Genomic DNA, 25,529 nt, shown 5'->3' with positions numbered 1-25,529 from the left:
TGCGTTCGACGATTTTGTATGCTAAAAATGCATTTTTAAACAAAACTGTGCAAAAAATCTTGCATTTGGAAGTGCATTTCAAAAAAAATTGGCTTATTATCTCAGCAAAAGCCAAAAATTGAAAGAAGAAGTAGTTTATTATTAATAATATTCCTGCATACTCGCAAATTTGCCCTTTTTCTGATCAATCGCCAAGTGGGCAAGAAGACAAACGGGTGAAGCTATCATCAAACTTTTCCCAGCAACATGACAGAAAAAAATAATAATAATTGAAATAATTAATCAAATGTGTAGATAACAATGGAAAATTAATTATTTCGTACTAATAATATTAAACTTTTGCTTTGAATTTTATTTAAAGCATCGAGTTCGTCATATTTGTGTAACCATCTCCATCAGAGTTCTCAATTGAGAACCACAGTAAGCTTAAACCATTTTATTGTTGAAACTTGTTTTCATAATTAAAGTAATGGTCTATGGTTTCATTTCTAATCTTTAATTTTGCCTAAAAGTCTCAGGATGATGGACACTTATCCAAAGATTTCTAATTTTCTTTTTATTTCTGTCAAAATACTATATATATATATATATATATATATATATCAAATATGAGAATTAAAAGAATTAGATAGAAGAATTTTGGGGTGGTTTGGTATTAAACACCAAAGTCTACCATTGTGAATTGTCTCAAGGGCTACATTGTGCTGACATGACTTGATTGATATTTACAATACAAAGACCCATATTAAATGAAAATTGTGGTAGGTGAAAGAATACAAATATGATAATCAACAACAAATCTAAATGGAGAATATTCTTACAAGAAAACATAATCAATCTAATATGGAATGAGTAATGCAATTTAGTAGATTGTTATACGTTGCCATACAATTGGAATGACATGACGCTGAAAATTAAAACTTGTAAAAAATAAAAATAAAAATAAAAAGTATTGATTTTCACTGTCATGTTGTCTTAATTGTATGTCAATCGTTTAGTAGTTTAATCATTACTTATATAAACTATATATTCTAACAAATTTGATCATCGTTTTCTATCCATTTAAACTTTTGAGAAAAGTGATAATTAAACATAGTATGCATTTGAGCATTTTTTCGGTCCAAGAATTTACTACATACCTTAGTGACTTTCTTGATGGCTAAGCTGTGAAGAAAACCATGAACGGCAATGAGGTCTCTGCAAAACATAAACAAGGCTAAAGGGTATTCGATTGGAGCCGAAGACTCTCTGATGTTTAAGTTAACATCTTTATTCGTGGATAAGAAAATATAATAAAAAATTTCCTTTAGTTGTCCATGAGTCGGTACATGTTGAGAGAGGTATGCGAGAAAATGAGGAGAGAGGATCGTCAAAGAGAGATATACGAGAGAGGGAGAGAGATCCTCGGGGAAGAGAGGAGGTGTGAAAGAGAGAAACTTCATGGAGAAAAAAAAAAAAAAAAATCCCCTTCTTCTCCTTATTTTTCTTATTTAAAAGTGTAAATAGTGGTGTGTACATGTGTGTCTATATATATATATATTGCAAGAATGAAGCATTGTATGAACCCATCCAAGACATCCGACCCAGCAACTCTCTAATCTATAATTTTTGTAACAAAAGTCTTTGTCGATAAGGAAGCAAGGAAAGTGAGATTCAAATATTATAGTAAGATGATTGTTAAGAGGTTGATTATCAGCACAAATATTTATAATTGTCATTTCTTTTATTGGTCAGATTGAGTACTTTAAATGCTAATTCAACCCTTAGTGATATAAGGTGAATGCATTGTACACATATGATGCCCATTAATCAAATCACTTAAGTTTCTATTTTTGTAGTAATTAAATCACACAAGTTGAGATAATGCTTTAAAATCTGATTTTGACTTGTTTGGATGCTCTTGTGCAACCACCAAATTGCCTTTAACAGGTCATTGTCTCTCGTCACCACACCACATGATGTTCACTGATTACCTTCGAGTGAACATATTATTTATGACATTGTTTGAGATATTGTTTTTTATTAAAACCGGTCAATCGGAGGGGGGAATAGAATCCTCTGGAATGAAATTATGAAATAATCGACTTTATTTTATTGCATTTAATGGTGTAGATAGTTTACGTCATTTAAAATTTTAAATAATGTTTTAATATATATACACCATTAAATTTATGAAATTTAATATGGATCGTGAAATTGATTATACACCTTGTTCTTTTTTCTTTTTTTCTTTTTGATATGTCCACACAAGGGAAGGGGGGAGGGAGGATCCGAATTAGTGACCTCCGCTTCATGAAATGTTTTTCATAGTCGATTGAGCTACTTTTTAGGAGAACTAGAAACACATAAAAGGTTAGAAATAAAAAAAATTTATTGATCACTAGTGCCGAAATCTGAGATATGGTAGTAGATGGTCCAAATCATCAACAAAAGAAATTGGCCCATGTGGATGTAGTTGGGCCTTTTCTGGCAAAGGCCACTAGACTGGACCAGGCCGCGTCCAGTCTCGTGGACCAGGCCATTTAGGGGTTGTTTGATGGACTGGCCATTTTTGTGTTTTTTTTTTTTCTTTGTGAGCTGGCCATTTTAATTGGGTGCTTTATAAGGGATGAGAACTTGCATACAAATAGGCCGCCTGAATTACATTTTGAGCGGTTTATAGAGAGGAGGAATATGGAACCCACCTGTTTGGACAATTGAATTGCCTAATTGTAAGGAATCTAAATTCTTGGGTAAAGTCCTTACTCTTTCAAACTACTATTCCAAAAATAATTTATTCTTCAAATTATCAATTGTGACAATTTACTCCCAAAACTACTAAAACAGTGACAATATACTCTCAATTCCAACAAAATAATGAAATTATCCTTACTAAAATAAATACAAAAATACAAAAATTTATAAAAAAATATATAAATTTAAAATTAAATTTTTTTTTTTCCTTCAAATTTTTAGGATATTTTTGTCATTAGAGGGCATGTTGTCATTATTTTGATAGTTTGGAAAATAAATTATCGCAATTGATAGTTTGGGGGTAAAAATTCATTAGCGTGGTAGTTTAAAGGTATTACGAGGACTCTACCCCAAATTCCAGTAAATAGAGCAAGTTGCTTCATCAAAATTACATCACGGATGTAGTTAGGAATGACATCTTTCCTTGTATAATCTATGACTTGGTGGATAACCACCTTCGCCAAATTCTTTTATACGTTCTAACGTACAGCTACTAAGAAAGAGGAAAACAAAAATCCTTTTTCATTTTTTTTAATTAGATTAAATAATTTGATCATGATCTCAAGATCTGTGGCTCTACATGTATTTTATATTCGATTATATGGTTTCTGAACAGATGTCAATCTAACGACTACAGTGTCTTTAAAAGCTTTTTTTGCCATAGATTTTGAATCATTCATGAATTTTTTTTTATAATTAAAAAAAAAAAAATCATCTAAAACTGGCTTGGAGCACTAGATTATGATATTTCAAAAAAATAGCCTTCAATTAATATGACACTTCAAAGAAAACTTAAAGCCACCACAAAGAGGCACTACAAAATAACTTTGTCAAGATGAATTAGTATCGTAACACATTCTAAGTTGTATCATTAAAGAAGTTTGTAACTAACCTCTGTAGTTGATTGAAAAGTACGATATAGAGTAATTGCAAAATAGAGTAAAATGTGTTGGCTCTATGCACATTGTTCAAGAAAGAAACCAACATTCAGACAAATCAATACAAACCAGACATCAAATGTTGCTTGTGTCCATTTCCACCAACAAAATGATTGGAAAGCACAAGACAGACTAGAGGTCCAATTCCAAAGCAAGCAAACAACCTAAATTACCCAGAAAGGAAAGCTAATATCCCAACAAGAATCTGAAACTTACCAACCAGCATTTTTGCCAGTTCTAATCATCAGAGCTTATTGCCGTACCAGAAGACACCTTTGGTCTGGCCATCTTCATCTGGTTCAACATAAATGCACTCCTTGGCCTCCCTAAACATTGCCTTATAAACCGGCATCCCATCAAACTGATAGTAATCTCCCAAAATTGGCTTGATTGCCTTTGTAGCTTCCATAGCATGATAATGAGGCATCGTCGAGAACAAATGATGTGCCACATGAGTATCTGTGATGTTATGGAAAACCTTATTCAAGATCCCATAATCTCTATCAACAGTTGCCAAAGCTCCTCTCAACCAGTCCCACTCTGTGGAATCATAATGAGGCAATGAGGCGTGAGTGTGCTGCAAAAACGTGATCAACACCAAAAACCCGTTCACTACCAGCAAGGGTCCTCCGTAAACACATAGAACCCAAGCAAGTCCTTTTGCAATGGCAAGACGGTAAAGCCCATAGCAGACAGCAAGAACACCAGCGTCAGAAATGTATATCTGGAGTCGTTGACGATCCGAGTAGATCGGCCCGTAAGGGTCATAGTGGCATGCAAACCGATCGTACGGCCTGCCTGAAACATTAAACGCCAGGTACAGAGGCCAGCCTAGAGTGAGTGTGACAGCAAGTGTCAGGACTCGGCCTGGTGGATTGTTAAGGTATTTGGAGTACCATGCGATGCTGGATTTTTTCTTGGGGACAAAGACTTCATCCCGCTCAAGGGAACCTGTGTTAGAATGGTGGCGGCCATGGCTATACTTCCAAGAGAAATAAGGAACAAGAAGAAAGGAGTGGATGATTAGGCCAACAGTGTCATCAAGCCATTGGTAGTCACTGAAGGCATGGTGGCCACACTCATGAGCTATGACCCAAAGGCCAGTTAGGACACAACCTTGGACAAACCCATAAATTGGCCAAGCCAGGTAAGAGAGAGGCTGAGGAAGGAGGTGGAAGAAATTTGTAGCAATATAAAAGAAGAGAAAAGCTATAATGAGGTCATAAACGACATAGGAGAAAGAGTGGAGTACAGATCGCTCAAAACAATGAGGTGGGATAGCTTTCTTGATCTGGCCGAGAGTGAATGGGGGCTTTGAGTGCGGAACTCGCTTCAGACTGCCGGATTCAGACTTCTTCTGAGTTGGGGGAACAGCCATTCGACCACCGGCACCCATTGTTTTCCAACCTGTAAAAAAGAGTGAAATAGTGAGTATTATGTGGTTATCTAGACTGTATTCTAAGGAAACTTAAGAAAGAAAATCAGATTCCAGTAAGTTACCTAAGTTCAAAGAGCGATTCTAAGAGGTGCTCAGATCAATAATTTTATTGGAAAATTCTGCTACTATAAATATGAATCAGAATAAGAATCAGAATAATAACAAAGGCTTCTGCAATGCTTTTAAGGTTGAAACCCACCTCTACTCACCATCAGCAACCATAAGGACAATTTGCTCCACTACCTGGAGTACCAACTACGTCAGATACATGACCGTATTCCCCTAGACCTTAAGGGTGGAAACCGAACCGGTTGGGTAAAAAATGCAACCCTTGACTCAGGTAATTAGATTCAAGCAAAGTCCCAAAATATTTTCGCAGAGCATCGAGGAAAATGAATACAGCTAAACTTCTCTTTTATTTTCTTATGCTCATTTATATTCTCTGAGTCCATTATCAGCCTATTAATAAATTAATAAATGATTGTTAATTCACTGTTATATGAATTTAAATGCAAAAGGCAATGCTTCTTTCAAGAAAAATGTTAAGTTTAAATATAAACGTTAGAATTGTTTTTTTATTTATTGTTCTCAATTTAGGTGCATGCATAATTTATTAGTAAGGAGATAAAAAAGAAAGTGCATGTACTTGAGAGAAGAAAAAGAGAAACAATTTTGAGAAGGAAGATCCTTAACTGATGATGAAAAGTTGAGAAAGGAAGAGATTTCTAGGGACTAGGTTTATTCTTTTAAAAGGAAGTGAGTTGAAGATAGAAGTCAGGGCCTCTTTGGTTGGGAGAGAGAGATAAGAACACAAAATTTTTCCACCGTGTACCTAATTCGAACAGAAGAAACATCATAGTTGATTTCTTAGCTAATGGGTCCATCTCTTCAGATTCTAGGAAAATAATAAAGCATATTGTGCAGTTTTAAATCAACTTTATTTAGAACAACATAGTTGGCAGACAAAGCTAGATGGCCTTTCCCTTCAATTCTACTGGTGTTGAGGAGGCTACCTGGATGGAAGAGCCTATGAGAAGAGTGAAGTTCTTGAGGTGGTGAGAGCTCTTAATGGCTATAAGGCCATGGGTCCTAAGGGTTTTTTCAGACTTGTTGGGAGGTTCTTAAAGAGGATATCATGAATGTTTTTAAAGAAATTAATCTTCAAGGGAAGTTTAAAAAGAGTCTCAAGGCAACTTTTATTTCCCTTATCCCTAAGAAAGTTGGGGTTGTGGATATTAAGGACAACCGTCCGTCTTGAAGGAGGTGTTTCCAAGATCATCTCTAAAGTCCTAGCTAACATGCAGAAAACGGTGTTAGAGAAGGTTATTTTTAAGTCTCAGAATGTTTCATTAGGGGGATACAGATTTTAGATTCGATTGTTGTAGCTAATGAATGTCTTGATAGGCGAATTAGATCAAAGGGACCTGATCTTCTCTGTTAATTGGACTTTGAGAAGGCTTAGGATCATTTTAACTAGGAGTTCCTGTTGTATCTATTGAGGATATGTGGCTTTGGGAGAAATAGAGTTTGGATAGCTCATTATATTTCTATGGTGAGTTTTTCTGTGCGGATTGATGGATCTCCTTCAGAATTCTTTTTCAGCTCTTGTGGCTTGAGACAGGGGGACCCTTTGTCTCCTTGTTTGCAATTGTCATGGATGCTTTAAACAGAATGCTGTCCGCCACACTAGATAAAGGGCTCTTACCTTGTTTCTCAATGGGGTTGAAGCATACAGACAAGCTATTTGTGTTTCATCTCTTGTTTGCAAATGATACCTTGAGCTTTTGAGATGCAAATCCAGATTATTTCCATTATATATGTTGTCTCTTCTTTGGTTTTGAAGTTGTCTTGGGGTTGAAGACTAATTTATTATCCAAATCAAAGTTAGTCCCTAGAGGCTTGGCTTGTATACTTGGTTGTAGGGTGTCTTCTTCGCCTATGAAGTATATCGGACTTCCTTTGGGGGCTTCGTATAAGGCTAAATCAATATGGGTTGGTATTGTTTAAAAAATAGAATGTAGTTGTTTTTGACGAAGGGTTGTAGGTTGACACTAATTAAAAGCATTCTTACCAATATGCCAACAACACTTTTTTCCCATCCTCGTAGGTTTTGCTATTCGGATTGAGAAACTTCAAAAGAGATTTTGAATGGGGTGGAATTGGTGATTAGTTCAAATTCTATCTGGTCAATTGGTCTCAGATTTGATCTTCATTGTGTACCGGAAGTTTGGGGGTTAGAAACTTTATTCCATTTAACTGAGCTTCCTTGGGAAAATGGTTATGGCATTTCGCTAGGGAGTGGAAGGCTCTGTGGAGATCGGTGGTAGAAACTAAATATGATGCCATGAAGAGAGATTGGTATTCTAAGGAGGTTGTTGGCCCCTCCGAGGTAGGGTAGTGGTTACATTAGGAGGGGGTGCAAAGTCTTTTCTAGATTTGTCATATATGAAGTGAGAGATGTGTGAAAGATCAATTTTTGGCATGGCTTATTGTGCAGGAATTCTACAAGTCTTATTGTGCAGGGATTCTCCACTTAGATTTTGGTTTCATTTTCGAATTTGTTTAGAATTTGTCAATGCATGGAGGCTTTAGTAGCTGATCATATGCAATTTTCTGACAGCAATCTTTAGTTGACCATTACATTTGCCAGACCAGTTGAAGAGGATAGACTCTATTTAGTCCCTTCCAAAAGGTAGAAGTTTGAGGTCAAATCTTTCTATTAGGTGCATTGCACTCTGACTGGCTCCCCATTTCCTTAAAAGAGAATTTGGAGAACTAAGGCTCCCTCAAGAGTGGCGTTATTCGTGTTGATGGTGGTATTAGAAAATATTTTGACATTGGATAACTTGAGAAAGCAACATGTCATAGTTGTAGATTGGTGTGGCATGTGTAAGAGAAACGAGGGGACCATAGATCACCTTTCTTCCATTGTGAAAAGGCTAGAGATTTGTGAGTTTTGATCATCCAACTTTTTGGTGTACAATGGGACATGCATAAAACGGTGGTAGAGTTGTTGGAGGTTAATTGGGAAGTCGTTGCAGGTTAGACGCTTGGAGGACAACTACTATGTATTTAATGCCGAGCATTTGGAAAGAGTGAAATACAAAGAGCTTTGAAGATTGTGAGAGATCGGTAGTATAGATAAAAGCTATTATGTTCAAATCACTTTATGCTTAGATGGCAGTGTACAATAGCCTTTGCTTTTCTAATTTTGCATACATTCTTTGGCTTGTGTACTTATTTTTCTCCCTAATTTGCGGTCTCTCTTGTATACTTTTTATGTACTTAGGTTGTCGTAGATTCTTGGTTATTCATCGTTATTTTTTCATAATTGAAGGGGGGGGCAAGTCTTGTTTGATTTGGCCACAAATATCGGCTATATTCGAAAAGCCTAAGGATATTCCCTTCATGCAAAGTAAAGGAAGGAGAAAGGTGAAACTAAAAAAGAAAAAAGTTCATATAAGAGATTAGAGTTAAATGGGATTGGACCAAGTAATCAACAGAAAAGAAAAGGCACAAAGGAAAGTAGGAACAATAACTATTAGTGCCAAGTGAGGCTCGACTCACTACCACAAAAACAAAGGTGAAATATAAGCTCCAAAAGCAAAAGGCAACTTTAAATTTCCAATGGGTCCACTCAACGACTAAAGGTGTGACTGCATCATCACCAAAGGAATACGAGTCATTGTCCCCCAACATTGGCCCATATCGCCACGACAAATGTTAATTTAAGGAAACACCAAATCCTCCGTCATATAAGATATTGTAGAGAACATGCCAGCCTAAAATAAGAAATATTGTAAGAACCAAAATACAGCAGCACCTTTTATATACTATCCTTCCAAATCTTAATACATATAATATAATCCATCCGTGACTTCAACCTCCAAAGCTAAAACACTAGGTCAGCCCTGATTCTAGTGTCGTCTACGAAACTGACACCGCTAATTTTGATAATTTTTCTGAGTGACTCGCGGATTTCGTGTGGGTGCTAAATCAACTCGGGTTTTATATTCAAGCAATTTGATCTACCAAACTCGTTCACGCGCATAAAATAAATGCGGAACAAAGACTACAAGTATACCAGAAGCGACTCATCGACGAGACTAGTAGCTCGGTCAAGGGTCTCCACGTGCAAGCGTGAAACATAACTTAAGACTTCTAGGTACGGGTAAGCCCCGTTCAAAACTATATGAGGGTAGGGCCAAGGTACAGTAATCTACAAAGCAAAAGTAGTCTAAAAGTTTAGATTTTTGGCGCGACAGACCCTACCACAATGAGAAGCCAATTGCGAACTTCTCATCCACGAGAGCCCGTTTCTTGAGAAGAATAAGATTTTTTTGGTTAATAAAATATTAAGAGATTTTTTTTTGTTACTTTTACTCAAAAACAAAAACTATTACTTAATTTGTTGCCATAACTCCGTTATTACTAAATAATATATAGCTAGTTTTTGATCTAAAGAGGGACCATTTCGTGGATTATCACTTATTCTTTCCCAGGACTCTTTCAAAACAATTTCTAACAAGTCAGCCACCTTACTCACCCCAAAAAACATCTCATCAAAAAAGTTTTATACCATAATTACCCTTATTGCTCTTGATATTTTTTATTTCTATTTTTATTAAGCCAGCAATTCCTATATAGTTTCTACAAAATTTGAAAAAAAAAAATTACTCAAAAAATTAAACTCATTTACAACAATGATATTACCAAAATAATTACCATATATATAAAATAATTTATAATATAACAAATAATTTGACGAATAAAGTGGTTGGTTTTTAAAACTTAGAATATCATTAGTATATTGAGTTAATTTGGGAATCAAGTGTAAATGCAGTAGAAAACAATCTGCCCGAGCAACAGGGCCCTCTTACAGACCGCCCCAACTTTCTTTGCCCACTCCTATGTGGACAGGACCATAATTATACGGGATCTAAATGCCATGCTGTAACTTTCAAAATCGTTTTCTAATTTTGCAAATATTCTGAATACGTACAAATAGACCCACCAACTGATCCCGAACCAACATACTCTTTTAAGCATCACCCCCATGTGGCCACCTTTACCAACTTGCTTATTTTTGTCTCCTACACTGAACACTTATGAGGAATATGCTTTTTGGGAAATGTTCTTTATTCTCTCAACTGTGATGTGTGATGTAATTTTAAAATTATTATTAAACTTAAAATTATTATTGTCTTTTAATCGATTAGCGATTTAAAAAATCATATTACAATTGAAAGAATACTAAAAATATAGTAAAAGAACACTTAGCATTTTTCATGCTTTTTTCATAAAAAAAAAAAAAAAAAAAAATCATTTAAATAAAGATTTAAAATGCCCAGATACAATAGATGACGTTTAGAGAATTGGGCCAGCGTTCCTACAGAGAATCACACTTTTATCGGATTTTTTATGGTATGCACAAAATAGTTTTTTTTTTTCTAGCGGCAACAATCCAAGACTCAATTCTAAAGAGAATTTTCAATATTTATCGACTGCAACAACAGTTCAGATCAAACGCTGCTGTTTTATTGATAAACTTGGGGTTTGGTAGAACTGAAAGGTCAGCCCAAAAGTTTGGCGGGCGTGACGGCGTCTTAGCAACGACTCGAGGCTTGGTTTTGAACCACAATTAATAGTTTTTTATTACTCAATATCAGAAAAGGAGAAAAAAAATGAATTATTGGAAAATAATTCTATCAAAGTGGAGCTCGTACGAAAAGAGGGGAAACTGAACAATATTATGTGTTTCATGCATTCAAAAAACAATAAACAACCATGAAAGCAGAAACTAAGATACATTACAGTTTATAATCACAGATACAAAAAAAGAAGTTTTCGCAGCAATATAATCCTCAGAACTCAGAAGCAGATTGATAAAGCAAGGTGCTCGACGAATAAGAAATTAAATAAAGCATATACGAATCTTAGAAAATTAGTACACAAAAAACAGAGATTTTGCTGTGCTGGCGGATCCAAAGGTTAGATATGAAACAAGATTAACAACTAAAATTAAAAATAAATATAATAAATTAAATCTATAGGCATAACAGACTGGGGAAACTCCAAAACAGTATGAGGATCCTAAAAGATGAGGTTTAGATCTAATAATGAAATTTCAAGCCCTTATAAACAAAGGAAAAAACAAATAATATTTGCTCATCGTATTAATGCATGCATTCTGTGATTGTGCTCAAAATCAGAGCTGGAAACAAAAACACTATAACCTGAAGGCAAAGATCTCAATCTTGGAGAAGATTCAGGGACAAAACCGATCATTTATACTTAGATCTACACAAGGTACACCAGGAAAGGAAAATTTCCGAATTTGATTTGCATAAAATCTTCAACATTCAATCACAAAATCGAAGTTCCACGAACCGAACCAAAGATTAACAATAACACAAAGGAATTACCTGAAAATAACGCAGCTCTCGACCTTCACCGAATCTCCCTTTCCCTCTCTACCACCCTCGCTCTCTCTCTCTCTCTCTCTCTCTCTCACTCTATGATTTTGTGTTTGGTGGAGACGCTGGCCGATAAATAGCCGGCCTCTCTCTTGGCGTTCCAGAATGCCGATATTTAAGCTTTCCTTTCCCTCCTCAAACCCTCTCTGTCTCTCTATCTATGTGGGGTCCACTTTTGTAAATGTAAGATGGAGAAATCTTAGGGGTCAATAAGGTCTTCATATTTGGCTTATTTTTCTTTACAATTTTGTAAACTAACGTATATTCTACATAAATCAATGATCAACCCCGAATTCAATTGTTAATTGTAAAAAATGGAAAATGCTAGATATTTTTTTAGTGTTCTCTTGGTATCCTTCTAACTGTGATGTGATTTTTAAAATCACCAATTGATTAAAAGTTAATAATAATAATTTCAAATTCAACGATAATTTTAAAAGTCATATCATAGTTGAGAGAACGCTAGAAAAACATTTAACATTTCCAAAATATATGAGCTAAATATATATAAAAAAAAAAAAAAAAAAACTTATTAACCTTTAACATTTGTCTTTTTAATTTAATTTAAGTAGTTTCAATCATATTCTGCCTACGTGGCAATCTGACAGTGGCCTGATTGGCTGGCTCTGAGTGCTCCCGTGACCTAATCAATGGCTGGCCTCGGGCTCATGACTGAAGCTGATTGAATATGAGCCGTACGTTCTGAAAAAAAATATCTAGGGTGTGTCATCAGTCATGTGAGTGGGAGATTGCCCAATCTTTCCTGGCCCTAGAATCTTTTTCATGACAGGCGCTCTACGATAAGGATATCTGCCACTTATTATTTAAATTATTAATAGTTTACACAATAAATATAAATAAATTTTATTTGAGTAAATAAATCTCGTATAAACTATTCCATATTACTTACTTAAATTAGTACTAATTTGAGACCCTAAATGCAAATAAAATAATTCCATTTATTTTTCTTTTGATTACAATGCTTACCAAACAAAGCCAACGACAAAAATATGTGAAGGGTAATGGCCGCCCCTCCTGGCTCCTGAATACTTTAATCATTATTCTTCAAACTTTGGAAGACACCTGAACCTAGCCTTCATTGGTTAAACAAATATGAAGATCATCACAAGAAGGCGTCCAACACAAGAAGTCTTCATTTTCAACTTTCAAGCAGTGAATTGAAGGGTAGGCTCCAAGAGAAGGAAGCATGCCTCATGACTCACGAGTCTTATACTATTGTTAGTAGTATTCAAGCGTCGGCTTTCACTTATTTAGTTGCCAATCGTAAATTTAACTTGGCACAAAAGTCCGGTTAAAAGCGGTTTGAGGTGGCATGCTAGAAACCTCATAGCCAATAGGCACAAGACGGATACGTTACCTTTATTACTCCGTCATTTTAAAAAGGTCGTTATCAGTTAAAGTGATTTGAACTGGCGTGCCAAATGTGTTATAATCAAGAGGCACGAGACGTATGCGACATGTAACCTTCACTACTCCATCATATTCTGCATCAATTTATTTATTTATGAAAACGGCATAGTTTTCGCCTTTTGCTTACCTATAATTTTTTTTTTTTTTTTTTTCAATTTCTTTAATCTCAAATAACAACTTTCGGGAAAGATGGGCATAGGTTTGATGTGTCACGTAGTTGGAAGAGACTTGACAACTGCTTAACATGTTAGAAATTTTGTTAGGGAATTGTACGAAAAATTAATTCAGCTGATGGATGAAGTGATTTTTAAAATGATGAACACCCAATTAATGATTTTTTTTTAAAATTAAAAAAAAAAATTAAAGTCAAACTTCCCCTTCTCTTTTTTGTTTAACTTTTTTTTGATTTTCTAATTTTGAATAACACTTTCTTCATCTTTTTAAAAGTTTGGTATAACTGAAAAACGTGGTAAAATTATAAATATTTTTGGTTGACCAGAAAAAAAGGGTTTTAAATTTCTGTAAAATGACTTCTATTTTTAAAACCATAAACCAAACATGGTAAAATTAAAAAATATTTTTGGCTAACTAGAAAAAAAGTCGTTAATTTCCATAAAATAATTTATATTTTTAAAACCATAAACCATTCTTCAGCCTAAACTTATCCTTCTTGCATATACTCTTTTACAATTCATTATCGCTACTGCCTAATCTACCACCAGTGTTCCTCAGAAATCGTTGACTATTTTTGGCCGCTGTTAGAGGTTGCCGGCTATTATCCTGATTCCTGCATGTATTTTGGGTAGAAGTCAAACGGCAAAACATCTTTTCAGCGAAAAAATTAATTTCGTTTAAATGAGGTGTTGTGCTTATTAAATGTTTATGGAAATTCTTGACATAGCTTGTGGAAATTTGTTGGTCTCGTAACCTTCCCTTCTCGCCCATCGATCTCCAGTTGTCCTCCTCCTTGGCACTTGGCGGTCATCAATCGCCATTTGCTTAAACCAATTCAGGACTTTATATTTTGGAAAAACTTTACAAACGCGTGATTTGAGAAGATTTTTTTTGAAGTTTTAAAATTTTCAATTTTACACGTTGAATTTTTAATTTGACGTAATATACCTATTCTGTTACGATTGGGTGTTTAATATACGTTAAAATTGATGAAATGATCATTATACGCTTGAAACTTTTATAAAATTTTAAATTACCCTTAATTTTACATTATTTATTATTTAAAAAAATACAAAAAAAAAAACAAAAAAAACAAAAACAAAACAACTAAACTTAGGACTCTTGAACTACAACACATTTTAAAAAGACCCTCTCAAATTTCAAAAAATTTTAATTTCACTTTCTAAACTTTCAATTTGATGCAATGTACCTCCCTTCGTCCCTTTCTGAACATTAAAAGTGATAAAAATGACTTTTATACCCCTTTAATTTTTTTTTAAAAAATTTAAAATTGACCCTTAATTTAAAATTTAAACAAATAAAAAATTGAAGGGTAATTTGATCTTTTTACTCGTTTTTCGTTAGGGTTTAACGTTAATTTTTTATTGAAATGGGGTAAATTGTATCAAATTGAAAGTTCAAGAGGGTGAAATTGAGAGTTTTTGAAATTTTTAAGGGTCTTTTCAAAACGTGTGATAGTTCAGAAGTCTTATGTGAAATTAAAAAAAAAAAAAAAAAAAAAAAAAAAAAATTGAAGGTATTTTAGTATTTTTCATAGTTAGATTTAAGGTCAAATCCTAACGAAGAAAGTTAGATTGCATCAAATTAGAAGGTCGAGGGTTAAATTGAGCGTTTTTAAACTTTTAGAGTCTTCTTAAAATGCGTGAAAATTCAAGAGATTTTTGTGAAGTTAACATATAATATTTGTCATGATAGTGTTTGAATTAGATCGATTTGAATTAGAATCTTCTCTATTTTGCTTGAAATAGAAATCATATTACATATATATATATATATATATATATATATATAAAAGAACGGTTAGAATATTAATTTAAATTACTAAGTCAAAACAAATTATCATTTGTTATGCAGTTTTTGTTCCCCGGGCTTTGGCGATCTGATTGCGTAAACGAGTTACGAACAAAATCTTGGTTGTGTACGGAAAAAAATGGATCTGGGTAGGAAGTATTTATAAAATTATAAGCATCCTTCTTCAACTACACCTTGCTATCATGCCTAGCCAAATTTGATGACACATTTATGCACTTTACAAGAATGCTACACTTTCTTAAAATTTTATTTTTGAAATAATGTGTTACAATTGCATGAGATGATGTTACATTTTTTAAAATAATAAATTACATAAAATTATGACACATTATTTGATGAACAAATTTTGGAGATTTTTTTTTGAGATGTATAGCATTTCTCGTACTTTATAAATGGTAATTGACTTGTGATAATCATGTTCATTTCCCATTTTCCTTATCCAATTCCGTTGGTCACATGCAGGGGCGGAACTAGGATTTTTGATGTGGGGGACGAATTTTTATTTTTTTGATAAGTTAGGAACATTGACTTATATAAACACAAAAGCACATAAATAAATATAATTCATCTGTATGTGTTTATGCTTGTTTATATAAAATAAAAAACATAGAATTTTTAAATTTAATCTCATAGCTTCACAAACACACAATAATATAAACAATTAGTAAAATAAACTAAACACGATCTATAGAGTTCAAGAAAAATGGTACCAAAAAATAAATATGTAAACCCAAATGACTGCAGAATAATCACTCAAAAAATAAATAAAAATAGATATTTTCATCATATTTCATGCTTTAATTTGGCACAAAAGTCCAGTTAAAAGCGGTTTGAGGTGGCATGCTAAAAACCTCATAGCCAATAGGCACAAGACGGATACATAACCTTTATTACTCCATCATTTTAAAAAGGTCGTTATCAATTAAAGCGGTTTGAGCTGGCATGCCAAATGTGTTATAATCAAGAGGCATGACATGTATGCGACACATAACCTTCACTACTCCATCATATTCTGCATCATTTTATTTATTTATGAAAACGACATAGTTTTCGCCTTTTGCTTGCCTATAATTGTGTGTGTGTGTGTTTTTTTTTTCCAATTTCTTTAATCTCACATAACAACTCTCGGGAAAGATGGGCATAGCTTTGATGTGTTACGTAGTTGGAAGAGACTTGACAACTGCTTAACATGTTAGAAATTTCGTTAGGGAATTGTACGAAAAATTAATTAAGCTGATGGATGAAGTGATTTTTAAAATGATGAACACCCAATTAATGATTTTTTTAAAAAAAATTAAAATAAAATTAAAGTCAAACTTCCCCTCCTTTTTGTTTAACTTTTATTTTGATTTTCTAATTTTGAATAGCACTTTCTTCATCTTTTTAAGTGTTTGGTACAACTGAAAAACGTGGTAAAATTACAAATATTTTTGGTTGACTAGAAAAAAAAAAAAAAAAAGCTCTAAATTTCCGTAAAGTAATTTCTATTTTTAAAACCATAAACTAAACGTTGTAAAATTAAAAAATATTTTTGGTTAATCAGGAAAAAAGTTCTTAATTTCTGTAAAATGATTTCTATTTTTAAAACTACAAACCATTTTTCGGCTTAAACTTCTCCTTCTTGCATATATATATATATACTCTTTTACAATTCATTATCGCTACTGCCTAATCTACCACCAGTGTTCCTCAGAAATCGTTGACAATTTTTAGCCGCTGTTAGAGGTTGCCGGCTATTATCCTGCATTTGGGTAGAAGTCAAATGGCAAAACATCTTTTCAGCGAAAAAATTGATTTCGTTTAATTGAGTGGTTGTGCTTATTAAATGTTTATGGAAATTCTTGACATAGTTTGTGAAAATTCTATTCCTCGTTATCCCCACATGTAACCTTCCTAGCTCGCCTATCTCCATTTAGGGGTGGCAAGATGGGTATCTGACACGACCTGATTATGACCTGCAGGTGTCTATTACACGATTAGCCTATACACAGACACGACCCATTTAGCTAAACGGGTAATCGGGTCTGACATAATTATAACACGAAAATAGTCAGGTAACCCGACACAACCCGTTTTACCCGTTTAAAATAACTAGGTCTAATCGGGTAGACACGACCCGTGAAAATCCCTAAAAAAAAAAAATTGTAATAATAATACATCCATACACTGTCAATGCAAAAAATTGAGTTCCAATATATTAAAGGCTTTAATAAAGAATAAGAAAAAAAAAATGGAAAGTGACCGTAATTGTACTCCAAAAGAAATTACTAAACTCATGATTTCACCTAAACTTAAAATAAGCAACCATACTAAGTTCATTTATTAAAATAATTTTTAGTATAAAGAAATTTAATTTTGCTCAAATTACATTCCACTAAAAAAGAATTATGTATACTTCAACACAAAATATGATATCTGTAACCTGTTGAAATTAAATGTCTCATTACAGAGATGAATTTTGCAAATCATTTGAAAAAATAATAATAATAATAATAAGGGCAAAAAGCAAGAAGAATGTTTTTAAATTAAAATAATTTAATTAAATATTTAAATATAAAAAAGGCTTACCTAAATTTGTTGTCTTAGGCCTCAAAATCTATTAAGTCGGACCTACTCAAGGGGTTCGCTTGGACGCTTGGTTACTAGTAAGCCACTTGGCCATCATCGATACCTCATAAAGCATAAAGTCTAAGTAGGGACAAACCTAAAATTTCTATTTCAAAATGATCCAAATATGAATGAGATTGATCGGTAAAATGTGTCAACATTTCCATCATAGCAATAAAGAAAAAGATAATAAAAAAAAGCTAACAAAAACAAAATAATAATAATAAAAAAGAAACAAAACTCAAAATTGCATCAACATTAAATTCATAATTCATTACAAAATACTTGTCCACTTGAAGTCTTGAAGGATCCATGATCCATCCCATATAATCAAATATATAAATTATGAAACACTACAAATATGTTCATTTTTTGACCTTTTTTTAATTTTTTTTAATTTTAATTTTAATTTTTATTATTAATTTTTTAACCGAGTTTGGTGGGTACCCATCAAACCCGAACAGTAACCGGGTCTAACGGGTACCTGCTAGACCCGAACAGTAACCGTGTCTGGCGGGTCGACCCGCCAGACCCACCAGACACGAATTAATAGAGTCTTAAACGAGTAGACTCGATTAAGACCTGAACCCAATAAGACCAAACCCAATACCTATTTTTTCGTGTCATATTCGTGTCGGGTTCACTGGTCGTGTCAAAATTGCCAGCCCTATCTCTATTTGTCCTCCTCCATAGCACTTGGCCGTCATCAATCACCATTTGCTTAAACCAATTCAGGACTTTATATTTTAGAGAACTTTACAAACACATGTTTTGAGAAGATTTTAAAATTTTCAATTTCATACATTGAACTTCTAATTTAATATAATATATCCACTCAGTTATAATTAGGTGTTAAATATACGTTAAAATGAATGAAATAACCATTATACTCTTGAAACTTTTATAAAATTTCAAATTACCCTTAATTTCACATTATTTATTATTTATCCTGAACTACAACATGTTTTGAAAAGACCCTTTCAAATTTCAAAAAATTTTAATTTTACCCCTTGAACTTTCAATTTGGGCCCTGTTTGGTAAAATGGTTGGAGTTGGCCTAAACACTATTCATCACCATTTCCCAAAAAAATCAACATAAAAACATTATAACTTTTTTACTTTTTATATAAAATCATTCACTTTTTATTATTATTCAAATAAAAAAATCACTATAAAACAAATTTTTTTCACTTTTTCATTTTTTTTATACCAAACATTTTTTTTTTTTTTCACATCAATCTACATCAACTACAGTGTCTAGGCCAACCCATTTACCAAACACCACCTTGATGTAATGTACCTCCCTTCGTCTGTTTCTGAACATTAAAAGTGATAAAATGACTTTTATACCCTTGTAATTTAAAAAAAAAAAATTTAAAGTGACCCTTAATTTAAAATTTAAACAAATAAAAAATTGAAGGGTAATTTGGTCTTTTTACTCGTTTTTGTTAGGGTTTAACGTTAATTTTTGATGGAAATGGGGTAGATTGTATCAAATTGAAAGTTCAAGGGGGTGAAATTGAGAGCTTTTAAAAATTTTAAGGGTTTTTTCAAAACGTGTGATAGTTTAGGAGTCCTATGTAAAGTTTTTTTTTTTTTTTTTTTTTTTTTTGAAAAAAAATAAAAAATAAAAAATTGAAGGTATTCTAGTATTTTTCATAGTTTCTATTAAGATTTAAGGTCAAATCCTCACGAAGAAAGTTAGATTGCATCAAATTAAAAGGTCGAGGGTTAAATTGAGAGTTTTTAAACTTTTAGACTCTTCTTAAAATGCGTGTAAGTTCAAAAAACCTTTGTGAAGTTACCATAATATTTTTCTTGTTAGTGTTAGAATTAGATGGATAGGCTTTCTTAGTGGATTTCTTTTTCTTTTTTGTGTTTATGAATGGCACTAAATTTGGTTGTGTAGTGTGTTTGTGGTCGCTACGCGGTTCCAATCGAATTAAAATCTTCTCTATTTTGCTTGAAATAGAAATCATATTATATATATATATAAAAGAACGGTTAGAATATTAATTTAAATTAAGTCAAAACAAATTATCGTTTGTTATGGAGTTTTTGTTCCCCGGGCTTTGGCGATCTGATTGCGTAAACGAGTTACGAACAAAATCTTGGTTGTGTACGGAAAAAAATGGATCTGGGTAGGAAGTATTTATAAAATTATAAGCATCCTTCTTCAACTACACCTTGCTATCATGCCTAGCCAAATTTGATGACACATTTATGCACTTTACAAGAATGCTACACTTTCTTAAAATTTTATTTTTGAAATAATGTGTTACAATTGCATGAGATGATGTTACATTTTTTAAAATAATAAATTACATAAAATTATGACACATTATTTGTTGAACAAATTTTGGAGATTTTTTTTGAGATGTATAGCGTTTCTCGTACTTTATAAATGGTAATTGACTTGTGATAATCATGGTCATTTCCCATTTTCTTCATCCATTTCCGTTGGTCACATGCAGGGGAGGAACTAGGATTTTTGGTGTAAGGGACGAACTTTTTTTTTTTTTTGATAAGTTAAGAATATTGACTTATATAAATACAAAAGGACATAAATAATATAATTCATCTGTATGTGTTTATGCTTGTTTATATAAAATAAAAAACATAGAATTTTTAAATTTAATCTTATAGCATCACAAACACACAATAATATAAACAATTAGCAAAATAAGCTAAACACGATTTATAGAGTTCAAGAAAAATGGTACCAAAAAATAAATATGTACACCCAAATGACTGCAGAATAATCACTCAAAAAATAAATAAAAACAGACATTTTCATCATATTCCACGCTTTTGCACCAAAAAAAAAAAAAAAAACACAAATAAATACAAGGTAAAACGAGATGTAGGGAAAAAGAAAGAAAAATATAAACGGAATAACTCATACTATATTAATTTTGGGGGATAAATATATTATTTTTCGAGAGACGAATTCATAAAATATGAATATTTTATAAAGAATTGTAAAAATTTGAGGACATTCGTCACTTTCGTCCGCACCCCTGGTCAAATGCACATGCACATGGACCCTTCTAGAAGAAATTTATTTCGTGTACGGCACCGATACATTAGCTGAAAAAATGGCAATTCCACGTCAACCTATTCATTATAGGACATGGGTTAAGAGATTTCCTTCCAAAATTAATTGCAAGAAATCTTTTGCTATCTTATCTCGATATATCCGGATTCCCGCAATTGTAATTAGATAAACAATTGTGAGATGTTTTTGATGAAATTTATTTGTCTAAATAAAATATTTGCTTCTCGAATTGCATCAAGAGTTTTTCACAATTATAAAGAATTTTGTGCAATCTAAGCATAGAGATTGCAAGAGATCCCGATCCATCTTAACTTCATCAATAACCTTTGTAGAAGCATAAATCAAACCCGTGTTATACACAAATTATTTCTCGTAGTATATATGTTTTTTCCTAAAATTAATTATCTCTTTGGTGTAATTTGTTTCTCTTAATACGTGTGGAAATTTATAAAAATAATCCCATTTAAAGGTACAATAAGATGCCAAAGTTTCTTCTCATCTTTCTCATGTGTTCCTCGAGTTTTTTTTTCATTTGTTGAAAACCATACGTATTGAATATAAACCCCACACTTTAAATTCGTTTAGTTTGAAACTTTCCCCCTTGACAAACAAGAAAAACCTCTTTCACAAGTATATTTTGGTAGCAGCTGAATAGGTCAATTTTTCCGACTAAGTAATTGGTCAAACGCAAGAACTTTTCCCCTCTTTCATGATTATTATATTTTAATAGCAAGGAATTAGCTCAATTTGATCCAAGATCTTTCAAACTCTTGATTGGAAAGAAGAGAGAGTGTGGAATCATAAGAAAATACAATAAAAACTCAAAAAATGGGTGTGTGGAAATATAAACAGTAAAAATTAGGATAAACAAATGACTCAGTCCTCTTTGTATAAAACCTGCTTCAAGTTGAATTTTAATTGGATAGTAAAATGATCAAAAGAAAATATTGATTTTTAAATGAAATCTAAAGTATATATCTACCCTTCTTCAATATATATATACCCTTTTACTTGGTCCAATTGGCGCGCCGGTCTTGGTAATTAATATTAAAGAAAATATGGACAGGGGGATTGGTAATAATGATGGGGGTTTACTCTTTCCAAACTCTTCTGGTCACGACAAGATTATGTTAAATATATGGGTTGATGGACTTTCTCTGCCAAAAAGATTCAAGTTTGAGGCATTTTGGAGTGGCGTGATGTATCTACTAATTTCGTGGTAATTGCTCAAACTTGGGAAGGACGTGCATCCTTGTCACTTACTTGGGCTCTCCAGCCTTGGTTCTTTGCAACAAATTAAAAAGCCATTATGATGGCTCTAGGGCAGTGAAATTTAGTCATCGGCAAATTTGGGAATATAGAAGCCAACCAAAGGAAGCTTCACTTGTTTTTAAGAGGCAGCTAATTAATTGGTTCAATTGTATTTATCCTCTTGTGTGGAAAAGTAAAAAATAAAAATAAAAAATTCATTTGAAAATTGATTGTATTTAGAATTAGGATCCTACCCCATAAAACATGATAAAAGATGACTCCCAAAAGGACAAAAGCTTAAGATCATATGTGCTTAATTTTATTATTCCTATGTTAGTTTGATTAGTTTCTGGACGACCTAGATACTTTGCCAGTAGAAAATTGATGGAAGGCCCAATGGCGAAATCAAGGATATACATTTTTAAATTCTTATGGATGAATTTACTAATCATTATAGGGAATTGGAGGACTCCTAAGGGCCCAATAAACACTCGACTAAGAAAAAGGCCCACCCCACCCCCCCCATATTAAGCCCAACCAATCTATGACCCAACGGGCCTAAGCCCCTAGGCGATCCAAGTAGTTAACAACTCGAAGACACCTATCTAGACTCGATTCGAAACACAATGACTCCTACTCTAGAGGGCTCTATAATGCTCTATATGCCGATATATAAGGTTTAAGGTACACAACTCTCGACCTACCCTACGTACTCGATGAATATTGCTCTCCTTAGCTGAGAGAGCTCTTCCTCTTTCATCCCATCCTGACTTGACATTGGAGTCCCTCTAGTTTTCTAGGGCCAAAGAGCTTCTAACACCTTTTACTTATTTTGCAGGCAAATCTCCTCCCTAAAAGGCAGCCTAAGTCCATTACTCGTTTCGTATACCAACTGTTTCTTTTCTCATTGTAAGCTTAAGATTGTCCAACACTTTTTAGTCTTACATTTATTTTTGGGATAAATGTAAAATTGATCTATGTGGTTTGCTTAAATTACAAATTATTTTTTATGATATAACAAATAATTTATAGGTCCTTGTAGTTGGCCTAAATTATAAATCACTCATTGTTATAAAAAAAAAAAAATAATAAAAAATTTAAGTCCTTACGATAGGCCAAAATAACAGTTTACTCCCAAAAATCAATTTCCATTAAGTAACTTAATAGAATCTGTTACTTTGTCATGTTATGCTGCTATAGTAAATTAACCTAATCTCTTTTATCCCCACAATTTTACTCCGTGCATAATCCTCCTTTATTTTCATCTTCCTCACCACAATTTGGGAGCATTTTGCGAGGATTTGACGATCGTATTTTGTGAAGCGGCTGACAAAGATGAAGATGGGGAGGGTTACACACAAGGTAAAATTTTGAGAATATAAGAGATTAGGTTAATTTACTGTAGTTGTATGACGTAGAGTAAGGGTTGTTGTGTAATCTTAGCTAGCATCGCAAAATGATGTGAAAAATCCTAATTGTCATTTTTTTAAAGTCATAAATTAAAAATAATACGAGTGACGTTTTTATTAGGTATGACCTGACAAATTAATAGATTTTGTTTGTAATTAGGCTTTATACCACAATGAGTGATTTATAATTAGGCTAACCATAAGAATCAATTTTGTATTTAAAAATTTTCATTTTATTTTTTATTATAATAAATTTGTAGAATTTACATGTGATTCAATAATTTTAATAGCAAACTAAAAGTAAAAAACCAAACATTTCTCTCTTCTTTTAAGGAATAAAAATAAGAAATTGATCCATCAAAAATACTACAATAGAGGAGTTCGAAGGAGATAAGTTCGGCTTAAACGACGACCATCCAACAGACACGACACGCGTAGCAACTCCCGCATCGTGTCGCCACAGTTCTTACCAAGTCGCCACGTAGGTCTAAACTTCCACAACTGTCACCGCAGAGAGAGAATCAATATCAATCGGACACGTGCCCACGACGTGTCAGAAGAAGAACCCAAAAAACCTTAAGAGCTGCCACGTTGCGTTTTTACCCGTGCTTCGTGTCTCCACGGGAGACTGCCTAAAAATCTATTTAATTAAACGTCCGTTCCATGCTCTTCATCGCTACAGTGTGTGTTATCCATAAGCAATTAAAGTGAAAAACAATTAAACGAGGGAAGAGAAGAAATTAAGTGTGAAAATGCAGGCAGGGAAGAATGCAACGGCGTCCGCAAAGGAAGCGGCGGCCAACGTAGCGGCCTCCGCTAAGTCTGGCATGGACAAGACCAAGGCCAGCGTGGACGAGAAGGTATATATGTTTTTGTTTTGTTTCTTTGGTTCCTTATCCACATATACAGTAGAAGTTTAACCGTAAAAATCAATCTTTATTTCTTTATTTACAAGGTTTTGCTCCTTTAAGGGTAGAGAAAATTTTTTCTCTTTATTATGGGTATAAAGATAACGTGGTGTGGTGGGTGATTTATGTACTCTTTACTTTAAAGCAGTTTGCATTCAATCATGTACGTGGCTTTGTTTTTGGAAAGTTGTTCTTCACCTTTCAACTTCTACGTGTATTTACAGAGTTTCTTTGGGCTTCCTTGTAACTGACCACCGGCAACTAAAGTTGATGGGAGATGTTTACTTGAATGGAAAACATGCTTCATGTCGATAGGGACATGGTCCTTTGGATCATCTTACTTTGATAGGGATATAATTATATTAGGCGGAGACTATTAGAAAAAGAAAAGGATATCATTGGAATAATGGAGTTTATGATGTCCAGGTGGAAAAGATGAAAGCCCATGACCCATTGCAGAAAGAAATGGCGACCCAAAAGAAAGAGGAGAGGAAAACCCAGGCTGAACTGGAAAAGCAGGAGGCGCGTGCCCACAACGCGGCAGCCAAACAGGCGGAAAGGATTGGAGCTGGCACTCATTATCCAACTGGTACAGGAACCACCGGCACATATTCAACCACAGGGGCCACAGGACACCCCACGGGGACCCACCCGCCGACTTCAGCCTTGCCTGGCCATGGTATTGGCCAGCCAGCAGTACAAGTGACCGAAGGTGTGGTGGGGTCGCAACCCATTGGGACCCACACAGCTGGCACAGGAAGGACCACTGCCCATGACCCCCGTGTCGAAGGGAACGCCCCAGGTTATGGCATCGGAAGACCCCTTTGAGCATGGGCATATTATAGTAAAATGCCGTGTGCAATATTTAGTTAGTTTGATGTTTGTGTAATTTTATTTATTTATTGGTTTGTTTTTCGGCATATAAGGTGTGGTGTGTTTCCGGGCTGGACCTTACATGTGAACTTTGTAGTTGGCTGTTTCATTTGAATAAAAAGACCTAAAGAGTGGTCACGTAACCACTTTTTCATCATTTTCAGATATGGATTTTTTTTCCTCGTAATTTGGTAGTTAATTTGTCGCATCGACACTTCATGCATGGACGGCACTTTCTTAAGTATATATATTAACAAAAATTCTGCACCCAATAAACTTAAGATGACAAGATAGAAGAATAATAATATTATTGGATTCGTCGGTTGTTTTATATATATATATATATAAACCAGTTGGTGTATACGTTAGATATGTTACAGTTAAATCATTACTATAGGTA

The 25,529-nt window shown here is 33.6% G+C and overlaps 2 protein-coding genes across 2 annotated transcripts; one reads left to right on the top strand and one right to left on the bottom strand.

Moving 5' to 3' along the window:
• Nucleotides 1-3,633: 3,633 nt before the first annotated feature.
• Nucleotides 3,634-11,696, bottom strand: LOC132191453 (delta(12)-fatty-acid desaturase FAD2). The gene is made up of 2 exons (XM_059606470.1): nucleotides 11,535-11,696; nucleotides 3,634-5,078 (listed from the first exon to the last, which is right to left on the bottom strand). The coding sequence occupies exon 2, from the start codon at nucleotides 5,065-5,067 to the stop codon at nucleotides 3,916-3,918; it is 1,152 nt and encodes a 383-aa protein (XP_059462453.1). The 5' UTR covers nucleotides 5,068-5,078; nucleotides 11,535-11,696; the 3' UTR covers nucleotides 3,634-3,915.
• A 12,331-nt stretch (nucleotides 11,697-24,027) lies between these two features.
• On the top strand, nucleotides 24,028-25,286 carry LOC132192199 (11 kDa late embryogenesis abundant protein-like). The gene is made up of 2 exons (XM_059607463.1): nucleotides 24,028-24,208; nucleotides 24,683-25,286. Exons 1-2 carry the CDS (start codon nucleotides 24,101-24,103, stop codon nucleotides 25,082-25,084), a joined length of 510 nt encoding a protein of 169 aa, XP_059463446.1. The 5' UTR covers nucleotides 24,028-24,100; the 3' UTR covers nucleotides 25,085-25,286.
• Nucleotides 25,287-25,529: the final 243 nt, after the last annotated feature.

Source organism: Corylus avellana, chromosome ca9 (genome assembly GCF_901000735.1).
Source record: "Corylus avellana chromosome ca9, CavTom2PMs-1.0".
In the NCBI taxonomy this organism is placed as follows: Eukaryota; Viridiplantae; Streptophyta; class Magnoliopsida; order Fagales; family Betulaceae; genus Corylus; species Corylus avellana.
Note: the sequence above shows the minus strand (reverse complement) of the source record. Positions and strands in the feature narration are given on the sequence as shown.

What these genes read in the sequence shown, in the direction of transcription:
- LOC132191453 (XM_059606470.1), bottom strand. Translation starts at nt 5,067, where the DNA reads ATGGGTGCCGGTGGTCGAATGGCTGTTCCCCCAACTCAGAAGAAGTCT.
- LOC132192199 (XM_059607463.1), top strand. Translation starts at nt 24,101, where the DNA reads ATGCAGGCAGGGAAGAATGCAACGGCGTCCGCAAAGGAAGCGGCGGCC. An exon ending in AGGCCAGCGTGGACGAGAAG is followed by an intron (nt 24,209 to 24,682) that starts GTATATATGTTT and finishes TATGATGTCCAG; the next exon opens with GTGGAAAAGATGAAAGCCCA.